Source organism: Cyanistes caeruleus, chromosome Z, assembly GCF_971803275.1.
Source record: "Cyanistes caeruleus chromosome Z, bCyaCae1.hap1.1, whole genome shotgun sequence".
NCBI lineage: Eukaryota > Metazoa > Chordata > Aves > Passeriformes > Paridae > Cyanistes > Cyanistes caeruleus.
This window is the reverse complement of record NC_141732.1, coordinates 53,188,822-53,215,573: the sequence shown is the minus strand read 5'-3', so window position 1 is coordinate 53,215,573 and position 26,752 is coordinate 53,188,822. Positions and strand designations below refer to the sequence as shown.

General features: G+C 37.0%; 1 protein-coding gene and 1 long non-coding RNA gene across 8 annotated transcripts in view; one reads left to right on the top strand and one right to left on the bottom strand.

Annotated features, from left to right (window-relative positions):
* Positions 1–5,130: 5,130 nt before the first annotated feature.
* The window catches only part of LOC111940634 (uncharacterized), a 51,080-nt gene continuing 29,458 nt past the window's right edge, over positions 5,131–26,752 (bottom strand). The window contains exons 3-8 of one of the 6 annotated variants that reach the window (XR_015280397.1): positions 15,291–15,456; positions 12,793–12,860; positions 12,098–12,180; positions 11,748–11,821; positions 8,285–8,406; positions 5,131–6,958 (exon numbers count right to left, since the gene is read on the bottom strand). This is a non-coding gene — a long non-coding RNA (uncharacterized LOC111940634). Of the gene's footprint in view, positions 6,959–8,284; positions 8,407–11,634; positions 11,822–12,097; positions 12,181–12,792; positions 12,861–15,290; positions 15,457–17,771; positions 17,820–26,752 lie in introns of those variants that run through there. The other 5 variants (XR_015280398.1, XR_015280400.1, XR_015280401.1 and 2 more) reach the window with 5 other exon arrangements.
* Positions 5,215–26,532, top strand: LOC111940633 (uncharacterized). 2 transcript variants are annotated; one of them, XM_086867951.1, is made up of 9 exons: positions 5,215–5,268; positions 5,586–5,633; positions 6,700–6,816; positions 8,290–8,460; positions 10,335–10,457; positions 12,449–12,496; positions 14,893–14,981; positions 16,275–16,367; positions 23,890–26,532. In XM_086867951.1, the coding sequence occupies exons 4-9, from the start codon at positions 8,349–8,351 to the stop codon at positions 24,073–24,075; spliced, it is 651 nt and encodes a 216-aa protein (XP_086724077.1). In that variant the 5' UTR covers positions 5,215–5,268; positions 5,586–5,633; positions 6,700–6,816; positions 8,290–8,348; the 3' UTR covers positions 24,076–26,532. The 2 variants fall into 2 exon arrangements, with proteins under 2 accessions (XP_086724077.1, XP_023799186.2); XM_023943418.2 differs by lacking the exon at positions 6,700–6,816 and having other exon boundaries at positions 5,216–5,268.

Genomic DNA, 26,752 nt, shown 5'->3' with positions numbered 1-26,752 from the left:
GAACAAACTTCCAAAAACTTGTAGATTTTACAGCAGTGGTCAGCATAGACATTACTATATCATAAGTCTTTCATTGTAAACAGAAACACATGAAGGTTTAAGTAAGTCCCTGCTCTTTTCAGTAATAGAGGTCTTGACTGCACATGGAACAGAATTATTTAATGACAGTTTGGAAGTACTGGGAGCAATAGATATGCTACAGTAGGCTCTGTTTAGTCCTATATATGTCTTTGGCATACCATGTAAACAGGATATGAAGTAAGATTAAGTTGGAAGTTAAAGCTCATGTTATAATGTTCTTAGAATATTAAAAAAACCCATCAGTTTCCAAGAAAAAAAAATGCACTGATAGATTACCATGTCAGTTTGTCAGTTTGAAAATATATTACTGCTAAATATATTTGGTTTGGTTTTTTATACCTTTAGGGAAGAAAGACTTCAGTGTGAAGAAAAAGAACTTATACCAATGTTAATATACATTCTGGATTTTAGAATAAAACCCTGTACTGTAAACTAGAGAAGGTTTTTTTGAGCTGACATCTCTGAAAACCCTACCTTGCACAATCTATTTTAATGTTTTCAATCATGTTCACTGAAAATGTTTAGAAAAAGCTTTCTTCACACTATTACTACTTGTAATCAACCTTTTCCTAAGTGTAAATCTGACTATACACTGGAGTCCAAATTATAAGTACCTGATCTTTTTGTGTGGTACAGTCCATGGACTATGTCCCAGTTTTTTTCCAGCTTGAGAGATTTTGAATTAGATCTCCGGTAAATTGTTGGTCATTTAAACGGCTGATAAAATGCTTAGTATTTACGGTATGCTCAAACTTATTCATGCAGTAGCATGTGGTACCAGGAAACTTTTCCTTCTTCTCTTTTCTGCAAATATTTACTTTTTGCAGATGAAAATCTAAAACAAAAAAAAACCCAAATCAGTTCTAGGCAGCTGTTTTTCATGCTAGTTTCCATGCCAATATTTATACATAACGTATTTTTTTAGTAATTTCATCAATGTTTTCTTCTCTATCACTGTTTTGTAGAGGTTGTTGCGTTTCAGTAATTTAATATGACATATTAATTTGAATTAGAAGAGAATTTTGAAAACCTGTCCTGTAATGGACTGAACCTAGTGTTGCAACTGTAGTGATACAGTTATTAAGAGGGGTCCATACCAATGAAATACATTAACTCTAATGGTGAAGCTTGGAGAAGAAAAGCAAATAAGCAAAGAAAGAAAAGAGTGTGAGATTTAGAAAGGGAGACATAGGTGCCAGGAAGCAGGGGTGGGGTAGGCAGTGTTGGAAAGAGGATGGAAAATACTTCCCAGTGGCCAACCTAGAAGAGAAGTGTGCAGGGTTGCCCAGATGATGTCCTCCTCTGTTTCACATCTAACATAGCAACTTGATACTTTTCATCAGTGTCTGCACAAAATCATCTTTGGGTTTTTCTGCTCTTGGCTCTGTTATTGCTGATGGGACCAATAAAACAATAAGGTTTAAAATAAACTGTAAAGGTTAAGGTGGAAAGTCAGCTGCAATGTAGTTGCATTTTCAATATTTCTATGGCTTAATCCACCCACACTGTATCAATTACAATTAGATTTTTTGTGTGTGTGTGGCTGCTGATGGTGTATATCTTGTTATTTAGCTCCTCAACAGTAGTGCTGATGTAGCACATTATGATGTCCCTGCAGTTGCTCCTTTAAAATAAGGGATTGTTCTGTGTTGTGGCTATAGGGACGGTATACTTAAACCTGGAATTTTACCTCCTGGCCCAGGTACATGTGCAGCCTGCAAGCACGGTTTATGTGATATGGAGTCTACATTTTGCAACCTGCATCTATCTGCTCCTTACTAAAAAAATGCAGCTACAGAAGCAGCATCAAATCTTGACTCAGTATAGCATCTGAACAACTGTATTAAGACAAATTAAAATGCTTTTGCCACATAATACATTTTTCATAGCATTTGTCCCTGTTGCAGTTTAATCTGGAAGGCAGCTAAACAGCTGCGGGCTCACTTTCCACCACCACCCTCCCCCTGTGTCCCCTCCAGCTTCTTGTGTCCCAGACTCCTGGCGTGGCAGTGGGAGGACCTGAAAATTCCTTGAGTTAGTGTAAACACCACTTATTAAAATCTAAAACATCATTGTGTTATCAACATTACTCCTATCATCAATCTGTCACTCAGTACTACACCAGCAAGGGCAAAAATTAACTGTGTCCCCAGTAAAACCAGAGAAATATCCTCTCTTTATTTTGTATCATTTATATTATGCCCAGGTTCCACTCTACCCAATGTGTCCTTCCCTGTCTTTTGATACATACACACAGATATCATTCCCTTAGTCTATGGATCATCCATCTAAAATGTCCATTGGGTAAATTTAGTCCATGGGTCCAGGCTTCTTCTGTCATACTAGACCTTCAGGGCTGAAGAGACAGTGCATGGTATTGGATAAAGTCTGTGCTAAGTCCATCCCTCATTCACAAATCCATTTGTACATTGCCTCTCTTCCTTAATGGCCCAACATATCATAGGCCCACCAAGGTACCTATCTTCCTCATCCTCTTCTTGTGATAGCCCTGTTTTAGAGTAGTTTGCTTCCTGATCCCTCTTAGAGGCAGCTCCTTCATCTGTTATTAGATACACCCACCTCTGCTTCCAGCATTTCTCCTTGCATACAAGGGCAGATAATACTGGCACAGGTTGGTTCCCTGGTTCAGCCACGGACTCTGTCACTTTGCTCTCAGTCCAGAGACCTTCCCTCCCTTCAGTGGACACTGAGCTCTGTTGAACAGGGTTCAGTCAACCCAGACAAGGCCCCCTCACAGTGCAGTGATTTCTGTCTCTCCGGAACTATCTGGTGTCAGCTCATCTTTTCCAAATATTTTAATAAATTTTTCTGGATTCCACATTTTTCAGAGGTGAAGTTACAAAACACTAGAAGGTGCCCACTTCCTAGGCACTTGCCTATCCCATCCCACACTCCCTGACCCTTATAACTATCCAGCCTTAGGGCAGATCCCTGGGTGATGTTCCTACCTAGTTGTGTAACCTTAGATGAGATGTGAGACACATTCATACGTCACAGCAATGCAAAGTGCTGGTTTGGACACCCTGGGGATACTTTCCAAGAGCTGTTGTAACTTGCCTGGAGGAGAAGGGAAGGATGGTGGAGGGTACCATTCCCGTGGGCAGGCCCTTGGAGGTGAAGTTAGGTGCCATTCCAAACAGGTAGCTCCTGCTGAGCGGGTGCAGCGGCGATGCCGGGTGCACACACTGCCTCAGTCCTGCCAACAGGCATCTTATCATATGAAAAACCCGTGTTATAAAACACAACAACATCATAACCTTACCCCAGAGCTGAGAAATGACACAATGGGGAACACACACAGCAAGCAAGGTGTTACATAATGCAGCTCTGAGAACACGCAACTATATTGAGATCCAATAAATCAACATTGTGGCAAGCAACCATTAAACCAATGCAACTAATTGCTTATAACAAATTTGTTTTAACACATCAGAACTGTGGTTATCTTAACCCTTCACACCCCATGGGTTGGTTGCCAAAACGGACTGTTGTGGTTTAACCCAGCAGGCAGCTAAACACCATACAAACCACTTGCTCACTTCCCTATCACCACTCTAGGATGGGTAAGAGAATTGGGGGAAAAAACATAAAATTCACCCATTCAGATAAAGACAGCTTAATAGGCAAGAACAGGAGGGGAAACAAAAATAGCTATCATTAAAAAATTAGAATATACAAAACAAGTAATGCACAATGCAGTTCCTAGCAACCTGCTAGCTGATGCACAGCCAGTTCCAAGCAGCAGCCCCCAGCCAGCTTTATCTCTAGCTGTATTACTGAGCTTCACACCATATAGTACAGAATATCCCTTCAGTCATGGTCAGCTATATCACCTGTGTCTCCTCCCGGCTACTCCTGTCTCCCAGCCTCCTCACTGGTGGTGTGATGTGAGAAACAGAAAACCTTTGTCTTAATGCTTAACAGTTCACCCATCAGCATGTTATCAACATTATTCTCATCCTAAATCTAAACCACAGCATTATACCATATACCAGCATAAAAATTAGCTCTGTCTCACACAAAATCAGGACAGTTGTGTACTGAAAGGACAATCTTAGGTCATGCCATTCAGAAAGTTTTCCACATTTTGCAGACTGTTCGGGTAATAGGCAAAGACTTGATATTTCAAAGTATCACATTGCTTTGTCACTAAATGTGTGTTTTAATGAAGTCTTTCTGTTTACCCGATACATTACCAGTGTCTGGTGAGAGCTTAGTAAACTAAAAAAAGACTTTTCCTAAACCAAACACAGGTAAAATATAGAACTTTCTTTACACAGTGAACAAAATCTAGATAAAAACAGTAGCTCCTTGATTTTAAGAAAACTTTGGTAAAAGGGAAAATAGTCAGAGTAATTCTTCTTAGAGAATTTTTATCATTTCAGTGAGGTAAATAAAAGTGTGATTCACTTCTGTAAAAATGCAAGGCTCACTAATTTAAAAAAAAAAAAAAGCTAGATAATATGAATGGAGAGGCCTCACCAATAGGTGAGTGAAACATTAGAAATGTACATAGGTAGATAGATGAGGCCAACTGAATGTGCTGCGTTCAATATATAGATATTTTCAGGGTTTCATGGGCAAAGAAATGTATCACATCTGCTTTCACCAGTTCATTCATCTCACAAGCAGTCCAAGTATTCCCACTGATGCCTGTTTCATAGCTGGGTAAATGTTTAAGCAGTACATTTGTTTTGAGCTCCCTGAAACTAGGGAAACTAGGCTACACTCCTATTTTTAATATGTCTATATTACTATAAACCCAGTGTCTGCATGTGACTCAGCCCTGGAAGAACGACAGATAGCAAGAACAATATTAGTGACATAAAATATAGGAACAGAATACATGGAACTATGTATGTAGGCTAAAAATTTGCATGCAGTTCTAGGCAGAAAAGTTTCTGTGGCATCTTACAGAACCAGACATTTAAGTTTTTTTCCTACAATTTCCAGCCCTCTTGTAATTCCAGGAGTAATTACAACCATTGGAATGTTGGTATAAATGAAAGTAGAGATCTAGAAGATTGGTCCGCGTCAGACTTTTGTTTTATTCAGAGGTTTGGCTTCCTGCCCTCAGTTCAGGCAATAAATTGGCTGTAACAGAGCTCCTTCTAGCATTCTGTTCAGTAGAAGTATCCCAACAGAGACAAAAATACACAAAATAAGGTAAGCAAGAATGGTAGATTACATTAGGATTAAATAATTTAAGATTATATTATCAGACTGTTTGTCTGAATGTTTTTTGAGATTCTATGAAATAATGTTTTTCAGTTGACTTTAAAGTTTTCTTAAGAAATCTCTTTCTTCATCTAGTTTATGTGCATTTTTGTATATTCCTGTGTCTAGTTTAGATGATAGATTTTGTAAATTCTGTTTTGAAAGTCTATAACCTTATTTTTTATTAGCCATAGGATGACAAATATTCTTTTTAATCTACTGTTAAATTGGAATAAACTTGGAGGAATTATTATCTTCCCTAGCAGGACTGACAGCTGCAACCAAATACTCTCAACTAAAACAGTTCTGACCCTGCAAGTATCTTAGACATACCTTGTTATGAATTTATTTACACAATATGAGATAATATTTGGAACATACCACCATATGAATTAACTCCAACATTCTAAATGTTGTTTTCATGTACTGAATTTTATTTAATTTAGTTTTATGATCATGTCTGTCTTGGGGTTAAAAGAAAGAGAGAACGATGGCTAAGAACAAACAAGACCACAACAGGAGCAAGAGAGGCCATTGTATAACAGATTTTCTTTGCTGTCTTCATATCAATGCATTCATGTATTCTTTGTAGTAGGAAAAAAAAATCAAATTTCCTCTGCTCTTAGTGTGATCTTGTCATCGTTGGCCACAGGCATACTCATTAGTTTGTTAGGAGTAGTTAGACTGCTGCTAGTTTCAGTATTTTAAAAAGCTTTAATTCCCTTATACCTAGTTTAGATGCAAAATGAAACAAATCAGAGCCAAGATTCCAAAACAATGGTTGACAGGACTGCAGCCAAGAGCAATATCCAATTTTTCCTAGTCCTGTTCTTATAGAACAGGGAAAAGAACTGAAGAAATATGTATGAAAGACATTAAGATAGAGAAATCAACATAGGGAGATATACACAGCATAAAAACCTATTACAAAGAATGAAAAATGTGAGCATAAGGTGACATGTATATAACAACATGTAATGACAGGAAAAGTTTATTGAAATGGGAGTAGTTATATGTCACTCAGTCTTAAGGAATATAAGAGGCAATCCAAGGTGTGAAAGCTTGTTTTATTTATTGTAGGGGAGCATTAATTGTTCTGGAGAACAATTAATTGGCTTCTGGAGAGCCAACAGAGGTGAAGTTCTATCACAGGCTTTTCTACGTTCTACTTGTTTTAACAAGACAAAATAGTTAAATTTCAGTGTAGTCCTTCATAACATCAAGATTACCTATCCATCATTCATTGTAGAACGTTTCTTAAGAATTAATCCACTTCCTAATTATGTTTCTGAAAATGTCTTTGAACTGGCCTGCCCTCTTCAGGAATCCTTCAGAGTCCTGATTTGTGAACATTCTCCTTTTTTTTCTTATTGTCCTGAGTGTAAGTAATGCAGGTGCAAGACTCTGACATAGATAAAATCAGCAATTGGGATCTTCAGAACTTCTGATCAAGAGCAGCCAAACTAGAATTATACTTGTTTTCAGAAGGAAATTTGAGTAAGTGACTGTCTGTTTTTAAGCCTCATAGACCTTGCAAAGTCTTAATGAACACCTAAAGGTTGTATCTCTCAGGATCCACAAGGTGGTATTACTGTCCTCACACACCAGAGTCCGATTCAGGTGGAAGTTTCCAGAGTTTCTAGTGAAAAAACACAAAGAATGTTTTTGTTTGTTTAGAATGCTCAGTGATAAAGCAGTTTCAGCAAGATGAGGAAAACCCAGCCTCTTCTTTCTACCCCTGACTGCAAGTTATTGTTCATTATATGAGCCCTATTTACAAGGAAGGGCAATCCCATAAAATAAGTGTTTCACTTTTCAGTGATCTAACTGAACGTTGTTATAACTAGAGTTGAAGAGAGTGAATAAGAGCCTTAGTTATCTCGTTTAGTCCAGTAACAGGAGGATTTCCAGGGACATAAGTCTTTAATTTTGTGTAAAAATTTAATATGAAGTTTTGCATCAGAGAAGTGAACCAAACCAGAAAACAAAGCTGCCCTACCCTTCCTTGGGTGAATTTACAAGCCATAACACTTGTGTCAGAGCTGTGATCTCTCTGATCTGACAGATATTTAGTTATTCTGTTGAAAGCCACATGGGGCTAAAATTGTACCCATCTTGACAAGCTTCATTCACCAGGATACCAGACAGAATTGAAGCTCATTGTTTTTCTTGGTCTGCACTTGCTATAAACACTTGTCATAAACAGGTGACTTCAGGAGAGCATGTAGACTTCAGAATCTCATTTTCCCTCTCTTTAAATCAAAATAAAGTTCTTAGCTTTTCTGAAATGCAGTGATTTAGCTTGCAACTTCAGGGTACCTTAGTTACTGCCTGGGTGGTTTCACCATCAAAGTAGTTCACATTCTTAGACATCAGCCTCTCCTTCAGGAATCTAACCTAACTGATATTCCTTAAAAACTACAATATATTCCTCAAATTTCCAAATTCAAGAATCCAAAGGCAAGATTTCCTGAACCTTGGTTTAAGATTGCAATATACCTGCGTATACCTCTGAGAGTCAGATTATGCTGATTTGAAGTTTGCATAATATTCAATCACTTATGACTACTTTGACAATTATCTTAGACTGTATTCACAAAATGAATGAGATTTTCCAGCTCAGCAAAATGTAGCTAGCTATGATTGACAAACATAAACTGAAGGCATAAACTTCTTGTATCTCATCTAAGGAGAAATCTTTCAAAATACATTCCTTCAACACAACTGTGTCATCCATGTTAGCATGCAGTATATTTAGATAAGGAAATTTAGATAGTTAACTGATTTATCATCACTGGAAATACAGTGTTTTGGCTATCCAAGACCAAGGCTTGGGTCATGCAAGCAGTCAAACATCAAAATCATCAAATCATCTACTTCCATTAACTGTCATTTATCAAAATTATATTTGAACAGTTGTTTCTCAAAGGAAACATGAAGTCTTGTGACAAATTCTAACTCCTACTTTAGGACTCAAGAAGGAAGTCAACTGAGATCATCATCATCAACATTTCTTCAGTGCCTATGCAATGCTGCTCCGCTCAGGCCGTATAAAGCCGTATCAAATGCCTCGCCAGAGAAGGCAGTCTGTGAAGAAGAAATTTCTGCTTAAACGTATGAGAACAGCTCCTGGAAAGCCAGGTAACTCTTACCTGAGTGACAGGTATGTTTGTAATCTTGAAAAGAATATTCTAATTCAAAGAAAATTCCAATGAAATTAAGCATGTGGAACAGCTTTTCTATAATTCTGCCAAAATAACATTTGGTGTAAAATAGATCACAAAAGCTACCTTTAAAATAACCAGAACAGAAATACTCCTTAAAATACTGACATTTTTCACACCATCATGTTCAGGCCAGTAATTCCTAAAGTACGAAAGTATCTCCCTGGAAATGAGTGAATTATGTAAGTGGACCTGCCAACCATTTTAGTTTGGGCACTGTACTAGTTCTTGTAATTCTAGTTGCAAATAGAATTCCTACTATATTCCTACTATATTCTTACTGTAGCTACATCATTATAAAAATTTTAAAAGGTTTTCTGTATTGATTATTGTAGTTGTTGTCCTGTTACATTTTAGAACAACCCATCTTTTTTTCTGGAAGCCTGATTGCCAGCAGCCTTTAAAGAGGAAAATTTTGTCTAGCCATAAACAAACCATGCATGTAATCAAAGGTCCAACACAGAACCTGCCACTTCTGGAGGGTGTGACTCTGGTGATCAGAATGTGCATCATCCTTCTATCTCACTGTGTGTGCAGAATTTCTGCTCAGCCCAAGCAAGGTGGAAAGAAAGCTTCTTGGCAACAACACAATTTTTTCAAAACATTTGCCTAAATGCAGATGTTTCAGAGGAGATATTTCATTATAAAATGAGATATTTGGTGAAGTCAAACATTGTTAAAACATTACTGACTGATGCATTCTGTGTATCCTATTGTTTTGCTTGCCTAATCATTCTGGCAAAGACAGGAGATTTTATCTTGCAGCATACCCCAGAGGTCTGTGTGATCTCAGAAATGTCTTAACTGCACTTCAAAGTATCAAACTTCTTCCAGTAAAACAATGTTCAGCTGAACATAATCAAAATTCTGCCTCATAGTGTCTAATATCCAAGTGTCTGGACATTCATCCTTCTGATATCCAAAACAACACAGTTGTGTTCAGGAATGAAAGGGAACCATTTCCCTCATGGAAACTTCTAGCTAGAAAGACCTGGGATTTTTTATTTTATTTTCAGTATGAGATGTCTGATCCCCAGACAAAATGCTGCTATTTTAGGTAGCTTTTAGGTAGACTCTAACCTGAAATCCAGTTTATACCTGGATCCAAAATTCAAAATGCAAAATTGGGAAACAGACAAGTAGTTACCTATGAAATACAGGAAACTAGTCTATAAACAGTATGTAGAGAAACATTCCCTACTTTTTCGTTTCTTTTCTTCATAATGAAACTTACTACTTTATTTTTCACACCTCTCCATTCAAAGAGTTCTGTAAACAGCCTTCCTTTGGCTCAGGCTTCCCACAGAGTTTCACTGGCTACTCTAAGTCTGCTCATTCACCAGCCAAATGCAAATGCGGACCCACTCTCCCGCATTCAAATTCATCCTGTCCCCATTAGTCTTTAGTCTATTTCAACACATTGCATGCTGTCCACCATCCCTCTTTCCTGGACTATTCCTCAGGATCTTGGGTTGGAATCTATTTTGTCAAACTCAAGTTTTCACATGTTATCTCTCTGTAAGGTTTAGATGGATCTTTTCTGTTAGCTGACATAACCTTCTAAGCAAAGAAATATTTATCTTCCTTCTTCACACCAGCACCAAACCCTCAAAACAGTTGCTTAAGCCCACTTGGTAACTTCTAGTATACATTTGCTATACTGCTCATAGTTCAAATATACATAGATTATCAAGTAAAGATTGTTTAAAAAAATGCACTTGATCTTTTTCCAATGGAATGTTGTAATTTCTCTGTTGATAGTAAAATTATTTATAACTCATTTCTTACTAGTGTTTAGCCTGCGAAAAACAGTGAAATGTTATATCCTAACTGAAGATTCAAAAACCGTGCATTTTGATATAGATGAAGATGGTCATCATGAAATATGTACCAAGGATTCACAATCCCATGAAGGTACTGTTCTTTAAGTACCAAAACTCACCAACTGTATGTATGTTTCTATAGTACAGAAAACAGGACATTTTCAAATGTACTATTATGTATCATGTGTCTCTGGGCCCCTCACTTCAAGAAGGACATGGGGGTGCTGGAGTGTGTCCAGAGAAGGGCAGTGGACCCGGTGAAGGGTCTGGAGCACAAGTCCTGTGAGGAGCAGCAGAGGCAGCTGGGGGTGCTTAGCCTAGAGAAAAGGAGGCTCAGGGGGGCACTTATCACTCTCCACAGCCGCCTGACAGGAGGGTGTATCCAGGTGGGGGTCAGCCTCTTCTGCCAGGTAACGAGAGACAGGGTGAGGGGAAATGGCTTCAGGCTGTGCAAGGGGAGCTTTAGATTAATTATTAGGAAAAAATTCTCTATTGCAAGTGCTGCCCATTTTTGGAACAGGCTGCCCAGGGAAGTGTTTGTGTCTCTGCCCCTTTAGGGACATAGGTTTTTGAAAGTGGTTATTAGGAGCACGGTGTACTTGGCAGTGTCAGATTATGATTGTATTCAATGATAACAAGGGGCTTTTCCAACCTAAATGATTCTATGATCCTGTTCTCTGTAGACATAACAATATATTGAATCTGTATGAATATTGATAATGATACAAGAAAACTTCTATCCTGATTTACATATCTACGTATGGTATATATTTAAATGATAAGATTACATTGTTCATGGTTATTTGACATAGTGTGTAGTCTAGACATACAGCACAAAGAGAGAGAAAGGAAAGGTAATAATGCTCAAGAACAAATGCAAAATACAAGAACAAATGTGAAATGGGGAATAGAGCATATTTTAGAATTTGTGGGGTTATTTAATTTTTCATTGAACTCTTTTGTCTTAAATGAGGCTTCTGTATTTGACACCAAAGATGTTATCATAACTATCATCATGGAAAGACTTGTTAGAGGATATAATTTTGGTAGAGTTAAATAATGTCTGTCAAATAGAATTATTCTAGAATGATGTAGTTACTCTAGAATGGTACCATTTCCAGAGGTGTGAAAGCAGGAAAAAAAAAACACCTCAAAAAAATCCTATTTTTAACTGAAATAGAGGAAAAAGTTAAAATCTCTAAGTTAGCTATTGAATTACTTAAACTTTTATTCTATTAAATTGAGAAAAATGACAGCTACACTGATAGTGTACTTAGGTGTGTTTTGTATTTTTTTCAGTATCATTTCTTCAATAACTCCATTAAAATTTTTTAAGTCACTCAGAAAATTATTGATGTTAATTTATGAACAGAGCCAAAACCTGTATAGATGTACAGTGGAAGAAGTTTGTGAACAGATACACAATCTGACAAGCCTGATGCAGAAGTGATAGTCCTAGAAGACAAAAAAAAAAAAAAAAAAAAAGGAAATGTTGTGTAATATTCTTGTGCACACAAGCGCCACAGACATATATTCGTGATACAGTTAAGACAACTTAATATTAGCAACCAGTTGTAATCTGGATATTTGTGACATATTTACCTGAAGTGGGTGATGTTTTCCTCAGCTGACTGGCTGTGTGATTCAGGCTCATATTAGAAAAGCCAGAAACCACCTGCTACTGTTACCTGTTCCCTTCCAATCCCATACATTTCTTATTAGGGTACTCACCTTCCCTGCCAAAGCACTTCAGGCTCCTCTTTAATAGCATACTAGGCTTTGCAGATGGTCACCAACCTCTTATATCTCATTCTCTGTTGCAAAAGATAAGTAAGCAATCAATACAGTTTTTAGGCTCAGCATTCAGGCTTCAGTGTACCTGTCCACAAGTCTAATTTTACAGCCCTCCAGGGCTAAATGAATTCAGAGACACTCAAGAAAAGAAATCTGATATCTATTGCTATTACACACTCCTTTTCAGGTTATGTTTCAAAACAATTATTTAAATTATTTCTATTATTTCTAAATCTGAGGAATGTAGCTCTCTAATTCCACATATTTGTTAAATACCTTCTGTTTTAGATATTGCGTGGTTAAGTGTGTTCACAAGAAGCGAAGCAGCAGTTACTGGTAAGCGTCTTGTGGGGAAAAAAGGTATCATCTCTTTGTTAGGGTCTGGTTTTGAAGATACATTTGAGAGTAGGGAAAGAAGGTAGTAGTAATTTACACATAGACTTGGCATTAGAAGTAATAGATCAGATTCTTCACTTAGCTCAGGTTACTGAACAGGTCTGAAAATAAAACGACCTTTTTGTGTTCCATAAAAAGAAATCTTCAACATTACAAAATTTGTAAATTAGGAGTAGTGGCTTGGACTGAACATGAATGTATATAAGGGAATATATTGTGTACAAACTGGAACATACCTTTTCTTTTTTTGGTAGAAAAGTGTAGGTGTTCCATTGCTGGCATATGAGTCTTAAATAGCAAAGGCCTGTTTCAGCAGGAAAGGAGAACCAAAAAGAAATCAATATGAAGAAAGAGAAGGCACACTTTTGGAACTTTCATATTTTACACTTGAGAAATGATTGCAAAAATTAAAGATATATTAGTTCAGGTATTACAGTGGAAGAAAAACACACTCTAATTCCAGTCATCGAGGGCTCCTGTAACCAATGTGAACAAATATCCATCTGGTCCAGTACTGCACCTTGAAGAAGGGACAAATGAGGATTTCTAGGGAATAGTATAGAAATACTGATGTCCTCCCAAATCCCAAAGCTTTGTATTTTAGGGATATCCCAAGCAAGAAGTTATTTAATTCATATAATTTCAAGCCACTTTCTTTGCATGAATTTTAAAATTGCCCCTTAGACTCTGGTAAGGTTTTAATGACCAGAGAAACAAGGTAATTAATTCAAAAGCCATCAGAAAACGAAAACATACCATGGAAAGTGAAATACAACCATGGAAAGGTTCCTCACTTTCCTTGCCATCCTCTGGATGCCTGATAGACCACTTGTCACATCTTTTAGATAGACGAAGTTGGGCTGAGTAAGTTTGGACTTACTCAGACTAAACAATGTTTAAGCAAGTCACAATAAATTCTGCAGATGGAGATGGACAAAAATAGTTAGAATGTAAGTCATGCTGATGGATGTCCCTGTTCAACTGGATGGACTCCTGCATACCTCTTTTGTTATCACTCCTGCCTTCAAGAGGAAACACTCTTGGCTTGGATAAGAAACCTCTCTTGCCTGATCATGTGTCTCTTAAGTGCTATAACTGAAATTGGACAAATGCAGTTGAGGCAATCTAAGGTGATGTCACAAAAAGTAATAAAAATGATAGAATCGTAGACCTACAGTCTACCATATTTATCTGAATAGTCAAGTAAACAGAATAAAGCATACTCAGTTTAGGCTAGAGAGTTTTTCTCAACTTTTAACAAGGATCTTTATGCTATTTTCATACTACAGCTGCCTCAGAAAAATTCCTTCAGAAGAATAATACAAAAGCATTTCAATAAAGGAACGTTAAGGCAACAAAAATCAGAGCAAACAGCAGCTAAAATCAGTCAAGCAGGATGAATACATTCTGCTAATCCTGAATACCCTTCCGAGGCTAAAAAATGCCTTTGGTAATGTGTAAAAAAACTCCAGACTCCTTAACTGCAAGTGTTAGTGCATAATAATCTAATATCTTTTAAATTTGTATTCAATTGCTGCGTTGTTAAACATAAAGATCAGCTGCCACTTTCTTTTATATTTTTAGCCTTGAATGGTACACTTGAGATACTTCTAAAAGCACAAATGGTACTTCTTAAAGTAAGTTTGTAAGCCAGTCAGATAGGTATAGCATCACTGAGTAGTCATTAATGTCATGGGTTTTGCTAGGTAATGCTATTGTGTGCTGTGTCTGTTGGCAAAGGGTACCTTAATTTATCTACTTTTTGTTGAGGCCCTGAAGTACCAGAAGGTAGCAATGTTTAGAAGGTAGTCAGTTTTTTAGGCTGAAGAATGTCTTGTATTATTGATATTGTCTTACTTCCTGTAGCTGAAAAAACATAATTAGCTCAAAAATTGAATTAATACAATGGATCCACAATTCTGATAGTAGAAGGATTTTGATCTAAAAACATGCAGAAAACAAAAGGGAAAAAATGCTACATTTTCCATATTGACCCATATAAAGTCAGGTGTACACCATAAGCACGTTTATTACACGTGTTTTTTCTACTACTACATATGCCTCGGTAGTTCATATGACGTGTAGTAATGTATAACTGATATTTCACACATTGACCGTAAAAGTAGAGAAATAAACTATATATGTGGCAAATTTAAAGTCTTAACAAAGTCACGGGTTTTAAATACTAGACAAGAGAATGGTATCAAGAGTGATTGTATTTATCTCTTTTCCTATGCCTATAAATGATGTTTTCTCTTTGTAGAGCATATTCAGCTCTTCTTCATTTTATAAAGTGATACTCATATTATTACAATATTCTCCTCTGTGTAAAACAGATTCTAAAAATTTGGTGATCCTCACACAGAGATCAAAGCTAAATGAATTTGTCCTGTTGTGCAAGGGTAAGAAGCATCTCTCTCTGAAGGTACGAAGTTGTTTATTTTCTTTATAACTTATAGGTGCTCTCTTACTATGAGACAATTTCCCCCAGACACTTTCAAATTCACTTTATTTAGCACCTTCCACATTTCATAACACCCAAGTACGTCCTTTTATTCTTTCTTGGGTAATACTCAGAGAAGGTTATTGCAAAAATTTTTGGGTTGGGTAGTTCACTAATGCCACTACAAGAGAGTCAGGAACGCTGGAGTCCACTCTCTGTGGAGGAAGAGGGAGCTTCTTAGCCAGAAAACATGCAGGAAAATAAGAGGGGAGTAAAAAGCAGGAATCTTGCCTTGGAAAGAGATGAGTTTAAGATGGAAATTATTTTCTTCCGATGAACCCACGTCATGAGATAAGAAATTTGATGAAAAGAAAACACAGCTGAACATCCTGTTTGGAACATTTGCCATCTGGTGTCTAAGCATTCCCATTTTCTCCAGCCTTGTGGTGGTTTGTTTCTGAAAGGAAGAGACGGCAAGATTAGTCTTACTCTGCGAGGGATTATAACCATTGCTAAAATCTGCCTGAGGAAGAATGCTATGTCGCAATTTACCGTCTAAAAGAGAGCAAAGGTCCAAGAAGCTCTGTTTACACAGGAATGCTGAGATAAAGAATAACCCTTTATCTAATGTCAGTCATGCATGATGGTGTAAAACACTAAATGCTTCCTCAGAAAGTCTTGGATGCTTTTCATTTGTTTTTAACTCACAAATGACTCTCCATAAAATCTATTTCCTGAATTTTTCTAGGGTCATCTATGTTGTAAGAGACATAAATTATATGGGGTTTTTGGTCCACCAGATATGTAAAAATCTTGGAAAGATCATGGACCTTTCTTTTTCCAGTGTAATACAAGTAATTTCCTTAATCTCAACAGGGATTTTTGTATGGAACAGGACAAGGCTTCTTGTCTGGGATAAAGTTTAGGTATCTTGGTACAATATGGTTCAATCAGGGCTGCATTTCTAAGTAGAACTGGGCATGACACAGTTTGAAGGACTGTCTTGAGCATTTGTTTTCAACCCAATTTGTTTTGCATTGCAAATGATAAAAGAGGAATATATTAATGGAAGTTTTTCAAGAATTTATCAATTTCATCATTAAATTTAACCAATATTAATTTTGGTTATTTTAATGTAATAATAAATGAACTTCAAAACAAAATACTGCTTTCTTTAGAATTAATGCCACATTTGATGGGTTTAAAAATCAAAATATTAAGAAAAAATTGCCAAATTAATTACAAAATTAACAAGTCTGTGTGTTGTAAATACAGGTCTTAAAAGCATCCTGTTCAGAGCCAGATTGTCCTTCAGTGGCGAGATGCAATATGAAAACATGCAACCATGAAGATCCTGACTTTAAACAGGTATACAATCATGATCAAATCACACCTGTGTGTGAGACTGTGTATGCAAATACAGGCGTGTAAAAAGGGCAGCTAAATTCATCCTGTTACTCATTAAGTGACAAATTACTTACTTTTCTTTCAATTGATTTTTTGTGTTTTTATCAGAAAAGGAAAATAAGAAAATTTCCCTTGACTTGTATTTATGACTACATTCTTCAATCTCCAGGCAAAATATCTGACTTTCAATTAAAACATGGAAGGTGGATATGTTTCCTGTGTTACTATGCTTATACAAAATGGAGGGAGATACATAGTAGATTTTTTCTGGTACAAATTCTTAGATGCAGAAAATTTGGATGAGTATATTAGCAGATCTAGAAGGATCAGATTACAGAAGTTATGATGTTTTAAGAACCAATTAATCCATCAGCCATAAACTTCTGGGAATAGTAATAAAGCCATGTCATATTTTCAGACTGAATTTCTTATTGTCAGATGATTATAAATCAGCAGTAATGCATTGTGGACAGAAATACAGATAGCTGGGTGGTTTCTTACCATGTTTTTTGTGACAAAACTTGGTTTTGTTGGCACTTCTCTAGATAGAATTGATAAAACTTAGTGGGCACATGAAGGAAATTAGTTGCTCTTTGGGATATCTGAACTTTAGGATAATAGACATTACACCCTACAGAAAATGCAAAACTAAGGAAATGTAACTAATAATAATTTTATTAGGATTGTAGCCCTCTGGGTTTATTATTCAACTGAAAAGACAATCTTTCCAATTTCAATAGGCAAAATTAGAGTTATTTGGACCCAGGTAGTTTCAGAACTCCATAAGAGGAACTGTAAAACCCTGAAAACCTGAAATTCCCAGCCTAAAATTTCTAAAATGATAACCTTTCTCCTAAATCAGAAAGTATTGAATTACCAATTCTGGTAAATTGAAGTCTATCTGAAATGTTTTCCAAAAGGTATGAGCTACACTACTAATAATTAATGAAAAAATCTCCTGTCTTCTGGGCCTGGAAAATCTAAGTGGGTCCTTCAGTTTAAGCTGGGCTGAGTTACTCATCTGCCACTAATATTCCTTGGCTCCACAGTGAAGGAGAAAGCAATAAAGCTTAGGATGTTTTTAATGCAACTTTTAGTCCTCTCCTTGTATGCTGTAAACTATCACAGTCACATTGAATCTTGAAAATTATATTTAATGCACTTTTTTATTTCATACACTTTTTTAACATAAAAATACATGCATTTTCTGTGGAGCTGTTCACAGAGACTTAATGTCTTTATTCCTGCAAATTTTGGGAGACATCTGGAAAGAGCAGTAACAATTGCCTGTAGAGACCTATATATCATTTTGGGGTTTTAAACATAGCTAAAATGAAAAATTCTTTCTGGAAGCCCATTCATTACCTAGCAAGACAGAAAATTATCTGGTCATTATCATTTCTTGCTGATACTCTGAAAGGGAAGAAAAAATGTTACTTATTTGTATGAGGAGATATCAGAAGCCTGCACTTGAATCATATCCAGTAGAGCAAAGAGGCAAGATTCAGAGGCAACTCTGAATCATGAGATTCTTAATAAATCTTCTAAAATGAGTGAACCGAACAGTAAATAATTTCTAGTGTGATGAATAATGCCTGCATTGTCCTTAGGATGAGAGGGCGTGGGAGTAGTGCACTGAGATGGAGAAATACTTCTCACAGATAATGACAAAGCTATGCAGGGCTGAAATGTGATATTTAATCTTCTAGCTTTGAATAGTAGATCTTAAAGACAGACATTTCCTTCTTTCTATTTGAAGACTGCCAGTAGAATTAGCAGAAACATGAGAATCTGTGGACCCAATTATATATATATATCAGGAATAGTTGCACATAGTGTTGTAAACATCAATATCTATAACCAAGGCTATCAAAACATGGCACAATCAATATTAATTGAAACATCTTTCATTAAATTTAATCCAAAATATTAATTATGTTGTAATAACAATAATTTTTTTTTTAATTTCCGCAAGTAATAGTTTACAATAAGATCTGGTTCTGATTAGGAATTAAGTCAGAAAGGCAGCACAGGTGACAACCAATACTTATTGCAATGCTGTTGTGGTAGGAATGGAAAACTGCACTGTAGACACAGCTATGGCCTCACACAGTTCACTCAGTGGCAGCATCCCAGCCAGAGCAGCAGTGGAGAAGGCAGTGGTTCACTCAAAAACATTTACTTACATCTGTGATTATTTTAACTCTGTAATAGAGCATGCTAATCATAATTAATAACATCATGAAAGAAAATGCAGTTAACCACACAACAGAATGATCACAGCTACAGGACAGTATTTTCCTTTAGATTCTCCACTTAAAAGGTTTTCCCAGTTCCCCCACCCCTTGCGCGTAATTCTCCCAGTAAGCAAGACGGCTCTCATTTTACCATTTGCATTAGTTATGTGTCAATTTTTGCTGTTTCTTTTTTTTACTCTTCCAGAAGTGCATGCAGAAATTAGTGGGTATATAATGGTTATCTAAGAAATACACATCTTCTTCAGTACATATATATAGTGTCTCACTTTAGTGTAACTTCTCTCCAATCATAATATTTTACTACTCTTGACCCATTACTACCCTCAGACTTTCAAAGATGCATTCTTTATCCTCTCAGCTTTTCTTAAGTACTAGTAACACTCAGTTTTCCCTCCATTTCAAATCTCCACAAATTAACACATTTTCTTTAAAGAATACTGAAAGATTCAACCATCTCAGTTTCTGGATCTGGCTGCCTCTCTTCAGGCATTATCTTGCTGGACAATGCAAGGTTATTAGGTGATTGTATCTGCATAGCATTTCCCAAAATTCTGATGGGAATACTCCAGCGTGGGTGGACTGGGACCTGAAGGACTGCAGCTGTAAAAGTTCTGTTAAGAACTGTAACAGTTTTTATTCCACAGTCCTCTCTGTTTTACTGAGTAGTTTGATGAAGGTAGATAACAGAGAGATTATACCAGAGGCTATGCAGTCATGAAAGACTTTATTAATAGACTTATTTTTTACTCCAGTTAAGTAGGCCAAAATGAATTCTAAACAGGTAAATCGTGGTGTGGCCCACCAAGATACCTTGGTTCTGAAGTTTTGACCTTGTAACTAGTGTCAATGCCATCTTTACTGTGCTTGGCAGCAGGCTGGTGGGGGCACAGTTCTTTTTGGCATGCAGCTTGAGGATTATTGGGTTCTTTTGCTCCAGAAGGTGATTCATCTATTGAAAAGCCAAGGAGGGACCTGCAAGCCTCATTCACCCTTCAGTAGTCACATCTGCCCAGTGTAGAAGTTTGATGGTGGGTGAAAGTGAACTGTTGTGGGCTGAACAAAGTCATGCCATCATTGAAGGCTGCTGTATCAGAGATCCTGCACCTTCACTATGAATGGAATAAAAGGTGGCAGAGTGAATGCTACAGCTGATATTGCCAAAACATTTTTCTTGATCACTGTGGCAGCAGTGTGCAGGTCAAAATTTACTTTCAGTGGAGGGATGTCCAGTACACCCGGAGCTGACTGACCCAGGGCTGGAAGCACAGCCCTACCATTTGTCAGGACATCTGTAGGAAAAAAATACACTGAGGTGTGTTGCTCCAGCCAGCTTCCAAGCCCCTGCCCCAGATGTTCATGCAGATCCATTCCCTGCCAGTGGACAGGGGAGAGAATACGTGAGAAACGACACCTCCCTTCTTAAAATTTCAAAAGTTTTATCGAACCACAACATGGGACTGAACAAGGAAAAAGAGACAGTGCTGGGTGCTTAGGTGCAGCCAGAGGCACACCACCCACACCCATAACAATCCTTATATCTGCTATTGACAAGCCAACCCCCTATTAAGCCAACCCTCCCCACCCTCATGCATATGTCACTCTTCTGACCCAGCTCCTCCTTCATCCTGCCTCTCAGAGTCTGTGCAGTCCTTCTAGCTTTGACTTGCCCAATGGTCAGAGATCAACTTTCAACATGACAAAACTTGTATGAAAAAACACCAGATCTTAACAGAACTTCTTTTAGCCTTATAACATATATTTAACCTTCATAAGAGCAACCATCACAATATCCATTTATTACAGAATAGCAAAAGTAAGAAAACTTTTAAGAAAAAACTCAAAAGTAAAACATGTGAAGGTCAGAAAAAGCCACAAGTGATGCAAAAGCACTTGCTCATCTCCTCCCATAAACAGACCAATGCCCAGCCAGTCTCTAAACACTAGCCTTCTCTAAGCAAACACCCACATTCTCCATCCTTTACACCAGGCTTTATGACTGGCCATGACATCACATGGCGTACAGTATCCTTTTGGCCACTCTGAGACAGCTGTCCCAGCTGTGTTCTGTCCCAGCCTTCTTCCCCATCCCAGCACTGAGGCTGAGTGGGAAGACACAGGAGCTCATGATGTTGCATGCACTGCACAACAGCAGCCAAAATTTTCGCTGGTGTGTCATCAACCCTGTTTTAGCCACAAACCACATAACTAATTTGTAATGCTGTCGCATTATATTAGGAATGGCAAGAAGCACAACATGACTCTTTTAGCTTCATTGTCCAAGAGAGCAAAGTTTACTATTCTAGTTCTTCTTTAATGGAGATATTCAAGAAGGTCTGAGAGGTAAAACTCTCATTGGTCATTAAAACAACACATTATTGGATAAGTGGAACACCACCCCTTCCTTGACTGTCTCCTAAACAACACCTGCAAAGATTGTTGTCCTTTACCAAGGACTGTTTGGATTCTTTCTTTTGCTTTCTCAGGCCAGAGTGAATTGCTTGTGTGACCTAGTTTCACACAGTCTCTGTCCCCTGCTTGCATTTTGCATTTAGCATCCACATAATGCCTTCCAAGGTCCATAGCTTCTCCAATGCAATCAAGGTGGCAGCTCAGTTTTACTAGTTGCATCATCATTTTATGACTCATATCTCTTTGATCATTTCCTTGCTTAATCTGAGGCAAATGTAGATTGCAGTGTGCTCTATACCTCTTTGTGTAATGTATCATAACAACACAAGATGTTCTGTTTTCTGCTGGCCCTCAAATCCATTCCTTTTTATCTTCTGTTTTCTTCCTAAGTTAGGTACAGAACTTGACCCTAGCTTGGAGGAATGCTCATTGTGTCATATGTGATCACCTTCATATAATTTTGAGTCTATTTATTTTAAAACTTTACTACTCTCTCACATCTCTTTCAGTTCCCATCACTGACATGTTTTCTTTACCCTCCAAAGACAATATTTGTATCACATTTCCAGCATGAGCATATGTATTCTATTTCAAGTGATTGTGAATCACTTGTGGGACATGAATAAAAGTGTAATATTTGTCATTAAATGTAAAACCTAAACTTTAAATTGGTTCTTCATTTAATGCAATGGAAAACAAATTATCAGATTGTAACTAAAAGTAAGTAGCTTCTTTCTTGGAACTTGCAAATTGTCTTGACTGCTACTGTAGAAACTGTTCCTCTCAGGAGGAACTTTATATGGCAGTAGTCCACCACATTCTCCAGGTTTTTTCATCATCCTTCTTTACAGGTCATAATAGAAAATCACATCTTAAATGATTTCTTGCAAAAAGTTTTGTTCTTTAATAACCTGCTGCACCTCTCAGCCCTAATAATGTTTCATTATGCTTCTACTCTGAGTTCTTCTTTCTTCTCCCAGTCACATAATGTCATTCTCCAAATAATTTTCCCCTGACAGTTTTCCATCTAATTTTCTATCATTTTATGCAAGTACAGCAGCATATTTTTTAAATTTCTGGATCTCAATCTGCTTTTGCAAGTATGTAATTTTTGCTTTACAAGATCCCACTGGAATCTCCCTTGCTCTAGCATGAATCTCTACATTGTACGTATGAATCTCTCTCCTTTCTTCTACTGGTTTACTTTCACCAAACATTCCTATTCCTTTCATGTTTACTTTTTACAATTCTGAGTCCCTAGAAGGTATTTGTTTCCCAAAGACAAATTTTCTTCAACTATTTTCATAGTATTTTTTAAAACAGACTTCTTTGGTTGAAGCTGCAGATACACTGTTGTTACGTTGATTTGATCACAACAGAATGCTTCCCATTATAGCTTTGCTGATAACAGAAGGCATATACTCAGATTTCCTTGAGGTATTCTGCAATAACTGCAGGACATTTTATTTCCATCTCCTGTTGTCATATGGGCTGAAAGGACACATTGCTCCTTCTGTCAAAAGGTGGTTATTGCCAACGCTGTAATATCCAGCAAGCTGGTACCCTTAAATGTGCTCCTGCTTTCCCTCAAGCATTCAGTTTCCTTTTAGAGGTCCCCTTAAGCAATGATAACACAGCAGACTAGTCAGAGTTGTAGAACTGTCTCATGGGCAGAATATGAATGTTCAACAAGTTCACTCAAAAGGAAATTTTAAATAATTTGATTATGGTATGTTCAGTCTTTCCCAAAAGATACTATAAATTTCCTGCTCTCTGGCAGGAGGGTAAGTTGGTGGAAACACAAATCTCAACCTTCTATTAATTAATGTCTTACACTGCTAGCATCAGATAACTATTCACACCGTTTTCTCAGTTACTCCTTTGCTCAGTGCACACAGGCAGGAGCAGGGGCTCATACCCACACCCCAGTGGGTGCCAAGCAGCTGTGCCCTGTCACACCCAGGGATCCTGGTTTCAGCAGCTGTGTTCACACACACTGCTCTATAATCTTTGTCCAGCTGTAGCAGCCACTGCCTCCTTGGATGTGATGTGGATTACACAACCCGTGGTAGGCGTTGGAGGAGTGCTGGAGACCACAATCAGATTCAGCAGCCCTTTGGTGCCCCAAACTTACCAGTTTCTTCAGATTTCAGCACATTCTCTCTCTCTCTCTGGCATGAATTTTTGTAACTATTTGTCCATCCCCATCCTGAGGTGCCTAGTGAGCCCAAACACATACACACACACAGACAGAGGAGCTTTCTAGACAATAGCTATTTCTCCAGAGATGTACCTTTTTTAAAAAAGTGCATTGGAAACCAAAGAAATACAAAAAAGCCATAGGTAATACAACAGTTGTTTAAGAGTAATTTCTACTGTAACATTCTAATTTTACTTAAAAAGAGGCAAGAAAAACTGTGGATTGACATTTTATTTCTAGTGGCAGTTGACAGGGTAGGCCTAAGGTGAGAAAAATAACCAGACAAAAACTTTTATGACAAAAATTATAGTAATGACTATGGGGCAACTGTACCAGTGTTTCTGTGAAGCAAAGGAATGCACCTATTTGTCTGGTGTTACTCAGTCTTTTTGGGAGGTGGGTATTATTTTATTTGTAGCTATAACAGAATCTATCCCAAAATGATTAGGTTTTGCCTATGGTTTATTTAAAAATTGGCAAATATGAGTCACTGCAGAAAAGCATAACAAGCATAAAATATAACAAACCAACAACATCTGTGATTTTTTGTCATATTTAACATTATAGAATGGCATTAGAAATATAATGTGTTTTTCACTTTGTTTATTTCCATAAGTGTGAAGATAATAACTTTTTCATCATGCATTACCAAGGAGATTCAGTGCAGTTCCAATGCTACGAAGACAGAAGTTACTATCTGTGTGTGAACAACGACTCACTTGATATTCGCAAGCTGGAAAACAAAGAGCCCAACGAGGACAAAAATTTTTACTTCAGGGTATCATATTTACAGGAAAAGTAACTTGCCTACCATTCAGAGGCAGTACAGCTCCTAAGAAGATGAGGAAGTTTGATATCAACTAATTTCTGTTTGAGATAAATTCCTACATTTTCATAATTTCTAAGTCACCAACATCCTTTATTTCTCTACATTTAATAGCAAAAGAGGAAGGCAAAACTGAAAAACTTAGTAACTGATCAATCTCTGAGTTCGACCTACACAATTATGTTTTTAAGGAAACAAAATATTCTGGTGTGGGAAAATACACAGGGGATATTTCAAATACAATAAGGAACATATATGATCATAAAATGTACTATTAGTTCTCCGTGTGGTAAACATTTTACTTTTTAAAAACTGTCTCTTATAAGTTCACCTGAATATGACAAGAAAACTTTCAGAAGCTGTTAAATGCATATGTGCAAATCCTGACTGACTGACTTTGAGAAAGAGGTAGAAAAGGTGTCTTGAGTCTGTCTGGGGATAAGGGAAGATGCTGGAAGCTGGAAGACAGCACCAAGTCAGCCCATATAGTCCGTTATGCAATTCCAGCATCTCTCCAGCATGGCACCTCTCGAAAAAGATGTACAGAGAACATCAGATGCACAATGTGCAGGCAGTGGGAAGGAGACACATTGAACTGATGGGCCATAACAGATGCCTGCAAACACAGCAGAAAATTGCTCTGACATATTGGCTTCTACTTTTGAGTCAGAGAGGGAAATGCAATCATATGTTCTGCAAAGCAGAGTGCAGAACAACATCAGAAAAATAATAATGTTCAAAATTACTGAATAAAATAAACACTAGGTGCTTATGCGGAGTACACTGGAGGAGACATAAGAGTACCTACCTTTGAACAACAGGGTCTGTCAGTGTTAAATGGGAGATGTTGAAGCTTAAATGTCCATAGACTATACCCTGCAAAGCATATTCGAAATGCCTGAGAAAACAACCTGAAAGTTATCAGGATCACTAGGTGTTAAAGATCTGGTTCTTCATTGCTGTACATGGAATCCCACTCTGATTTAGTAGCAATTTTCTGTGATGTAAGTAATTTGAGACTGTATGTGTATAAATTCTAGATATGACACATCCATGCCAAGAGACTGCTGCCTAGCTGCAACAAAACAGCCTACGAGATAACACAACACTTGTAGGATTAGTCCTGTGTAAGTACAACAAACAATGCACACCTGAAATAGGAATCCTATTGTCAGTCAGTTGATCACACCAATGCACATTGCAATAAGGCAATTTTCTGCTGCAAACTAAACTCCAAAGGTTTGTGAGACCTTAAGGGATTTCACGGCTTGCTTGTTGTATTCTTCAAATAGCAAAAATCTTTATGTTGATTATGCTCATTGAAGAGAGCTTTTAAGTATTTTCTAAGTAATACTTACAACTTCTGGACCTGCCAAGAGTTTAATTAAGTTAGCATGAAGAAAAAACTCCAAAACTCTAGATATTAATCTCAGTATTTATCACACTAGAATCAAGTTATTTCAGCACAAGAAATAGATTCAGTCATGTTAATTTCACTATCTGATACACTAACACTTCATAGTCATACATCTATTCTTGGTAGTGTAATCACCTCACTAAATTACAGAATGAGCTAGATGGAAAGCTGATGAAAAGATGACAAGTAACCATAAAGCTTGTACAAAGCAATGAATGAAATCAGCATTGCTGATATCACCACAAAAGTAACATTTATCTCAGCTAAATTTGAGTCTGTTTTATAGTTAAAATTTAAATTATGGTTATATGCAGAATTTTGTACTTTTGCCATCTTCCATCTTAATTTTTTTTTAACAATTCAAGGGAAAATAAGCCCTTATGGAAAACAGAAGTGGCAATTTTGTGAAATTTCAGATTTTATATCTGAGATAGTAATATCATTTGACTCCTTTTCTCATAAAACACAGTAAAGTCAGGAAACTTTGTAACTCTAAATCTACTTAGTAAAGCAAGTTTAAAAATTCTCTATCCTAATCTTTGCTGGAGTCTTATTCTGATCATAAAATCTCTTCAAACTGGACATTTTCCAATCCCCACTAATCTAAGTGTCTTGTGAGTGGCAAATAAGTTTTTATCATGTGAGGTGGAAATCACATAGAAATTTTATCTTAAAATAGAAAATGAAAGCCAGTTAGCCTTTTAGGGTAATATAGCTGCTAATACTTTGCAATTAAAAAAATCCAATGTGTCTAACATTTGAATATGAAATATTAGTATTTTTCTGTCAAAACTAATATGGTATTCTTTAACTTTCATTTAACAGATGTGATAATTATTAAAATAATAATATATATTTTTCTCTTGTATTTCTGGCCTTCTAAAGCTGTGCCTTAAATAAAGTACTGCATGTTGTTTGCTTAGACCAATGTAATGCAAGTATTATTCATATATAGCTTCTAGTATTTTGACCATATTTGTGACTTTCTACAATAAAACCTGTGAGAAGAACTACAATAACTGTGAAGTAGGTGATCCTTCTCTGTGTTACATACACTCCCTTCATAATAGGGAGCCAAAAGGACTAGAAATTAGAATTAGAAATTGTAATTTTCTTGCCTCTATTTGGCATTTTAAAGGCTATGTCTGCCTGTGATGGTGTGCCCTCATTTCCCCATTTCTGCTCAATCAATGGCCACCAGTGATGTTTGTGATGCACCTGACTGACAGATACAAT